We start from the raw sequence: 8,728 nt of genomic DNA, 5'->3' as shown, positions 1-8,728 counted from the left end.
CTGTGGCCCCTTTCAGTTCCTCCTCCCATGCTCCTTCCCAGGGCCTTTGCACCTGCTGGTCGCACTGCCTGGAATGTACTTCCTTCCCCTCCCCACCAAGTTAACCCTGCGCATCCTTCACATCTCAGCTCCTGTGCCACTTCTTCAAGGAAGCCCTCCCTGACCTACTTAAGTAAAACCTCATATAATAAACTCTCTTGGCAACATATCCCTTATTGCCCATGTCCCAGTTGCAACTTGGCATTTGAGGGTGTGAGAATTTGATTAATATTTATCTCTGCAACTAGATTTCACCTCCAAAGGGGCAGGGACTGGCCATTTCTCTTCCATTGTATATACCCAGGGCCTGACACATAGTAAGTATCAGAGAATATTGGTGGCGTATTTGTGAGTAAATGAACGAATGAGAGAAGGAATGAATGAATAGCACTTCATTCCCATATGCACCATCATGAGACCATTTCCTAGGGGTCTCTCTCAAGCCACACTTACAAACTGTGGATTTGTTGGCTTAACTAGCCGTAGCCCAGGAGCCACTGTGATGGCAAGGTCAAGGTCCAGGTCCACAGTACAGGGGCCCCAGCCAGGTCCACATACCAAGTGTGTCCAAAGGACAGGACAGAATGGAACCGGCCAAATGCCCGCACTGCAGTTTTCACTTTCTGTGAACTTGGCTCACACCCAGTTGTGCCCCCAATCTCTCTCTCCCCTTTGTCCTGCCTTGAAGGACTGAGTCAGTAAACATTAGTGGGCCCAATTCTGGAGCATTCTAAGGGTGCACTTCTCTTTGCTTCAGGGAGTGCAGCTTGAGTTTGCAATGATTCAAAGCCTTGAACCATCAAAATTAAGTTCACATTTAACTTTAGAAGATAGGAGGAGTGAACCATAAAAGAGAGTAATAATTTAAACATAATACTGATAATGTGCTAGAGATAAATGTAGATAACCAGACTCTACCTCTAAGCTTGTGTGACCTTTGGCAAATGGGTTAGAGATGGTACCATTTCATTGGGTTCTTGGGAGGATTAAGTGAGATAATACAAAAAATATGCCCAGAGAAATACCCAAAGCCTTCAATAAATATTTTAATTATTGTTGTTGCTAATGTCATGTCTATACAGATATGCATATGTAATGAAAACCATTTCTATAGTGTGTAAAATGTGCCTGTACCAGTGTTATGTTTCTCCTTAGTGAGTTGCAAATAGGAGTTAAGTTAGCCCGGCCAGCGTGGCTCAGTGGCTGTGTTGACCTATGAACCAGGAGGTCATGGTTCGATCCCTGATGAAAATTGTTGAAGCTGTGTTGAGTACATAGAAGTTTGTTTTGTACGATTTTGTCTGCTTTTGTACATATTTAAAATTTCCATAATAAAACATGGTTGTTGTTTTTTAATGTATTATGGCCAATCAGTATTTACCCCGGGAAGGAAGAGAAAACTTGTCTCAGGAGGATTTCTTTGTGAAACACTGTAGGGTGCTCTAAGGAAACCTCTTCTGTCTTGTCTTTGGAAAAATATAAATTTCTCACAGTGCTTTTATCTGACAGGAGTTCTCTTTCAGGAGGGTTTGAAGAATAGAACCAAAGGGTAGCTGACATAAGGGTTTCTATGAATATCTTATCTCCCTGCATTGGAGATCAGAGGCACCATCATGCAATACAATCAAAGGAGACTTGTAATCATAACAGAAACAGGGAGAACACATATACAACAGGGAGATTAGATGGGGGAGATATAGCCTGGTATTTTAGGGCAATTTTTAGTATTTTGAAAAGAGCCCCTGGCGCCTGAACCAGGAAAATGTTTCTGGGCTTAACTGCCTAGTGATTTATCCCTAGGCCTGGAGTATGGGCTACTTCTTAAAACCACTAAGATCTCTCTGGACCTTAACATTGAGGGACAAAATTAACGATGTTTCTGAACAAACAAACAATAGCTGGAAAAGTCATTATGTGTCTGCTCTAATTTCAGGACAGGATCCCATGGCTTTGCAACTTGCATGACATTTTACTAAGGTAAGAGCATCAGGCCTTGGCATACCAGGGAGTCAAGAAGACCCATCAGAAAGTACAGGGTAAAATATATAGTCTTGAAATCGCAACTGACCGATGATAAAAGATCCCAGGAATGGAATGTGTTTCTATCAAATAACCAACAATGATTTTAATCAGCCACAGACATAGTTTAGCTGGGTTCTGGACACAAACCTAGACAGCTCCACAATTACTAGCTGGGAATCAGCCACTTGGCTTCTATGAGCCTGTTTCTTCATTTGAAAAGGGGGTTAAATAGTTCCTAGTCGCAGATTACTGTGAAGAATTAGCAAGATGAGGCATGAGTAGTACTTAAACCAGTATCAGTATAAAAGTGCTCAAAAAATGACAGCAGGCTGTGCCTGAGCCATAGCCTACATTCACAGGAGCTGAGACCCGGCACCTTGATAAACTTCCTCCCACGGTTCCATGGGCAGGTCCTCTGAGTAGCCCCATTTAACAGATGATGAACTGGTGGTCAGGGAGGTACATACCTTGCCCAAGATGATTCAGTTTACTAGTGGAAGATCTTTACCCCAAAGCCAGGACTGCCTGAATCTTGACCGCCGTTTTATAGCACCTTCCACTGGCAGGAAGTAGTACTGGACTCGGCCTAGAATGGACACCTGGTATTTTAAACGTCTTCATTCTTTTTTTTTTTTTTTTTTTTTTTTTTTAAATATATTTTATTGATTTTTCACAGAGTGGAAGGGAGAGAGATAGAGAGTTAGAAACATCGATGAGAGAGAAACATCGATCAGCTGCCTCTTGCACATCTCCCACTGGGGATGTGCCCGCAACCCACGTACATGCCCTTGACCGGAATCGAACCTGGGACCTTTCAGTCCGAAGGCCGACGCTCTATCCACTGAGCCAAACCGGTTTCGGCGACGTCTTCATTCTTTACCACTTCCGCCTCCCGCCCTGTCTTTATTTTATTTTTTTTTTTTTTAAACAGAGATGTAACCTCGGGACAGCATGTGATCCTAGCCTGCTCAGCTCTGAAGAAAGTGTACAGAGACATCTTAATACGAGGAAAGGATGGTGCACCTCCAAAATGTGACGAGCCAGGGAAGGAGGGAAAGCCGGCTGAGGTGCAGCTCCTTGTGGTCTATCTGAGTGGGTCATTTGAGGTCATCTCGGGACGCTTACTCAAAAGAAAAGGACATTTTATGCCACCTGAGTTATTGCAGTCTCAGTTTGATATTCTGGAACCCCCCTCAGCTCCAGAAAATTTCATCCAAATCAGTGTGGACAAAAGTCTTCCAGAGATGATTGCTATAATTATGGAAGCTCTAAAATGAAACCCAAGTCACTTCCTATCAGTGGTCCAGAACAGAACTAGGCATACATTTCTATCCTGTCCCTGACCATGTTAAAGCATCCATGCTGGTACTGTACTCTAAATTCTAGTTAGGGTGAACAAACCACGATGTGTTGAAATATACTTGTTTGGATGTGATTTTAGGAATTTGTGGTCCTCTTGTCATCATGCTCTGCACACTGGAGGAGAGGGGACTTGGAAAGTTAAGCTTCCACTGAAATTAAAATTCATGTGATCCAATCAAATGATCAGAGGATATCATATAATCAGTGCTGAAATCATTACCTTACTAGGAACATTCTTGATCAGGCTATATTCCAACAAATAAGTAAAATTTGGCTATCCTTGGCATCCCTTGGAAATTGGTCTTGGGAGCAGAAACGTGTCCAAAATCAACCACTCACCAGCAAGTCATTTTACACCATACACCTCCGAATCCTCTGTCCTTTCAGGATAAGTAAATAAAAAGCACAGCTAGTTCACGGATATAAAAAGCAGCAAAGGCCCTAGCCGGTTGGGTTCAGTGGATAGAGTGTTGGCCTGCAGACCAAAGGGTCCCAGGTTCGATTCCGGTCAAAGGCACATACCTTGGTTGCAGGCTCCTTCCTGGCCCTGGACCTGGCCCTCGTTGGGGCACATGCAGGAGGCAACCAATCGATGTGTTTCTCTCACACCAATGTTTCTCTGACTTTCCCCTCACTCTTACACTCTCTAAAAAAATCAATGGAAAAATAACCTCGGGTTGAGGATTAACAAAAATAAATAAAAATTTTAAAAAATAAAAGAATAAGCAAAAAATTTTTTAAAAAACTGCAAAGATGGCCCTGGGCCGTGTGCTCAGTGGTTAGAGTGTTGTCCCATACACAGAAGGGTGATAGGTTCAATTCCCAGTCAAGGGCATGTGGCACATACCTGGGTTGCAGGTTTGATCTGGCCCCAGCTGGCGCATATGCAGGAGGCAACCCATCGATGTGTCTCTCTCACATTGATGTTTCTCTCTTTCTCTCTCTCTCCCCCTCTCTCCCTCCCTACCATTCTCTCTCTAAAAAATCAATGATAAAAATATCCTTGGGTGAAGTGTAACAACAACAAAAAACTGCAAAGATGGAATTTGAGCGAATGAACCATGGGACTCCCTGGCCCAGTCTGCTCTCCACATTTTACCAAGGCCTCTGTGAGACCAGACTAGTAAAGACATTACATATTGAAGCCCTTCGTTTATTACAAGCTACTCTCCCTTATTTGTTCTTTAGAGTTAAGGCATCATATTTATTATTTCCCTAGGTGAACTTTATTAAAGGGGACATGAGAAAAATAATTGTTTAAAAAAAAGGCATTGAGACTGATACGGTTGAGCACTATTGCTCTAATGTTCCCATACCTGGCCACAGGGAGGCCAAGATGTGAGCAAGTACTGCCCTCTGGTGGCCCCAGAGGATGCAGCAAGCACAAACTGCTCACCCAGTCCTGAGAACCCCTCCAGCCCCCAAGGGTTATGTTGCAGGTTCAAAGGGTGGTGGAATGCTGCTCCCCACCAGCCCTGACCACACCCCTGCCCAGCCTCTGAACTGGGAAGAAGAGGTAGGTGAGAACTGTTTGAATGGTTCAAAGTAAATGCCAATGAAAGATTTCCTCAACCCTGCAAACACCACTTACCACCCCCTCTGGCAGGACTCTCCACCTTGTCCCCCTCCACTGGAAGAAGTTCGGGTTAAACCTTTCCTCTCCTATAAAATGGGGACACTTCATTCCGTAAGATTGTGAGAACTGAGATAATGCATGCAAAGTGCTGAAACCTGACACACTAACTACTCAAACATTGGCTCTTGTTATACTTGTCATCCCCAGGTCTGAGGGAGTGTGTCCTATGGCCACACTTCCACTCCTGTTATTCTGACTGTGTGGGAGCTTATGAACTCCTTCGAAGTATGTGAATCTTGAGTCTTCCTTCTTATTCCCTGCTAGGGTCTCCCTCCACCCCTCCCCAACTCTTGACCAGGTCAAATCAGATGTTATAGCAGCATTATTCACAATATCCAAATGATGTAAATGCCCACCAACAGATTAATAAATAAAATGCAATACCATCCTTACAATGGAATTATTACTCAACCATTAAAGGAAATGAAGTACTGACATGGATGAACCTTAAAACCATGCTAAGTGACGGAAGCCACACACAAAGGCCACATACTACATCATTCCAATTATATGAAATATCCAGGATGTATAAATCCATAGAGTTAGAAGCAGACTAGTGGTTGGCAGGGGCTGGGGCATGGGGGTAATGGTGAGTGATTAAGTGGTTTCCCTTCTAGGTGACAATGAGTTGTGAAGGATTTTGATGGTTGTACATTGTGAATGTACTTTAAAATAGTCACAGTAGTTAAGTTCTGTTCATTTATATTAGCAAAAAAGAGAACCGTAAGAGCTGAGCCTAACTCACCAACCTTACCACCATATGCTAGGACAGCAGGCTAGATGCATGCTACCTTTTGGAGAGACTTTCCCAAATAAAAGGGGCTCAGTCCATGTACCTACTTCCTCCTACAATATTCAACAGGCAGTTAAGTCACTCCTCCCTAGAGAAAAGTACACATTGGAGGAGAAAAATGTGCTGCTCCAACACTTTTCCTCTTCTGGAATCATAGTGTGTAGTGGATTAAAGTAGTCATAAATTCACAAAATTTTTGATACCCATCAAGCAACAGGGCCTATGACCCTTAACTTTGACACTAGGTCAGTTTGGGGCTCACACCTTGAAAAAACTGACAGCTTTCATTTTTCTCAAGATACTTGTCTACCATGTTCATGTAAGAAAGTACAAGTGGCCCTGGAAAAGCCCATGTGGAGAGAAACTGAGACCCAAACTGGACTCCCAGATAAAAGCATGTAGCAAGTCCACAGCCAGGTAAATAAGCCTTTGCAAAGTAAATTCTCCAGACCAAGTCAAGTTGCTCCAGCTACTTACACCAAGCCCAGCCAACATTGCTAATTTGTGAATAAAATAAATGATTGATTTTGTTCTAAGCCACCAAGCTGTGAGGTCGTTTGTTATAAAGCATTGGATAACCACAACACAGGGGAAAGTCCCTTTACTTTCTGGGAAGTATAAGGAGTTGAGAATGTGCCTGAATAGCCTTTTTAAAAACCTAGCTGGATCCTCAGACTATTCAAAAAAAATTCAAGAGGAAGGCACACTTCCAAGCTCTTTCTATGAAGCCAACATTACCCTAATTCCAAAATCAGATAAAGACACCACAAAAAAAGAGAACTACAGGCCAATATCCTTGACTGACATAGATGCTAAAATCCTCAACAAAATTCTAGCAGATCGGATTCAGCATTACATTAGAAAGATCATACACCATGACCAAGTGGGATTTATTCCAGGGATGCAAGGCTGGTACAATATCTGCAAATCAATAAACGTGATACATCACATAAACAAACTGAGAGACAAAAATCACATAATCATATCAACTGATGCAGAAAAAGCATTTGACAAAATCCAACACCCTTTCTTGATAAAAACTCTCAGCAAAGTAGGAATAGAGGGATCATACCTCAACATAATAAAAGCCTTATATGAGAAACCTGCAGCTAAAATCATACTCAATGGGCAAAAACTAAACTAATTTCCCCTAAGAACAGGAACAAGGCAGGGATGCCCACTTTCACCACTCCTGTTCAATATAGTCCTGGAAGTGCTAGCCATAGCGATCAGACAAGAAGAAGAAATAAAAGGCATCCAAACTGGAAAAGAAGAAGTAAAACTGTTCTTATTAGCAGATGACATGATACTATACATAGAAAACCCCAAAGACTCCATCAAAAAACTACTAGAGCCGTAGCCGGTTTGGCTCAGTGGATAGAGCATCGGCCTGTGGACTGAGGGGTCCCGGGTTCGATGCCGGTCAGGGGCATGTACCTTGGTTGTGGGCACATCCCCAGTGGGGGGTGTGCAGGAGGCAGCTGATTGATGTTTCTCTCTCATCGATGTTTCTAACTCTCTATCCCTCTCCCTTCCTCTCTGTAAAAAATCAATAAAATATATTTAAAAAAAAAAAAAGACTAACACACACATTTCAAAGCCATCAACAAATCACTCTACTTTTTGACTCCTCTTTCTTCTTTTTTTAAAAATTAAATTTATTGGGGGTAATACAGGATTATAACACTATATAAATTTCAGGTGTGCAACTTTATAATACAATATCTGTATACTCTTACCACCTGAACTCTAGTGTCTTTCTGTCACCTTGTATTTGACTGCCTTTATTCTCTAATTTACTTTCTTCTTCTTAAAACAGACACTCGACATCACTATTTACCCTATTTCCACTTTGTACAGATAAATATTACAGGGCATAATTCCCACCTGGGCAGCTCCCACACCCTCCCAGGGGGAACATTATGGCTTTTACTCAAAGACCTAGTTTTGCACTCTACTTCTGCCGCACGTTTGTTTGTAGAGTTTGCTCAAGGTATTTTATATATTCAAGCAGGAATTTTCTCATCAGAAAATTGAGGATGGTAGTAGTTGAGGATTATAGTAATAGTTATTGTGACTATTGAAAAAATTATGCATACAGTGCATTTTAGCACACTGCCTAGCAGATATTAAGCAGTCAATAAATTAATTTTAATTTATTATTTATAATATTGTACATAATATTGTATCACAAATATTATTAGTATTAGTTCTTTCACTATTGTTTTTAATATTCAACCTATTTTTCTCAATGGATGGGGAGCATATCTTCGTTACCTTTCTTGTGGCAAACACCAGTGCCATAGTATGCAGAGATCATATGGTTGGTTATATTCCATAATGCTATAGGTCTTTCTCCTGGAACTGTCAGCTGCCTATCATGTAATGCAGTAACTTGCTATTGAAACATCCTAAAATGTTCTGTTCTGTAAGAATAATTGCTTTATGTAAATTTACAGAGAACTCATACAACTTAACAAAAGGAAGATAAATGATCCAATCAAAAAATGGGCAAAGGATCTAAATAAACACTTTTCGAAAGAGGACATACAGAAGGCCAAGAGACATATAAAAACATGCACAAAGTCACTAATCACCCGAGATGCAAATCAAAACAACAATGAGATACTATCTCACATCTGTCAGAATGGCTATCATCAACAAATGACAAGTGTTTGCGAGGATGTGGAAAAAAAGGAACACTCATGCACTGCTGGTGGGAATGCAGACTGATGCAGCCACTGTGGAAGACAGTATGGAGTTTCCTCAAAAATTTAAAAATGGAACTCCCATTTGACCCAGTAATCCCACTTCTAGGGCTATATCCCAAGAAACCAGAATCACCAATCAGAAAGGATATATGCACCCTATGTTCA

The 8,728-nt window shown here is 41.6% G+C and overlaps 1 protein-coding gene and 1 long non-coding RNA gene across 3 annotated transcripts in view; both read left to right on the top strand.

The window, feature by feature from the left end:
* The window catches only part of IDNK (idnK, gluconokinase homolog (E. coli)), a 4,818-nt gene extending 1,117 nt beyond the window's left edge, over positions 1–3,701 (top strand). For both annotated transcript variants that reach the window (XM_005868283.2, XM_005868282.2), the window contains exons 3-4: positions 1,973–2,016; positions 2,993–3,701. In XM_005868283.2, the coding sequence (XP_005868345.1) occupies positions 1,973–2,016; positions 2,993–3,338 (390 nt within the window). In that variant the 3' untranslated portion in view covers positions 3,339–3,701. The remainder of the gene's footprint in view (positions 1–1,972; positions 2,017–2,992) is intronic.
* A 691-nt stretch (positions 3,702–4,392) lies between these two features.
* On the top strand, positions 4,393–6,392 carry LOC106726447. The gene is made up of 2 exons (XR_001362523.1): positions 4,393–5,743; positions 6,270–6,392. It is a non-coding gene; the product is annotated as an uncharacterized LOC106726447 (long non-coding RNA).
* The last annotated feature ends 2,336 nt before the right edge of the window (positions 6,393–8,728 follow it).

The sequence above is a fragment of the Myotis brandtii genome, unplaced genomic scaffold (assembly GCF_000412655.1).
Source record: "Myotis brandtii unplaced genomic scaffold, ASM41265v1 scaffold266, whole genome shotgun sequence".
Lineage (NCBI taxonomy): Eukaryota > Metazoa > Chordata > Mammalia > Chiroptera > Vespertilionidae > Myotis > Myotis brandtii.
This window is presented reverse-complemented; position numbering and strand designations above follow the sequence as displayed.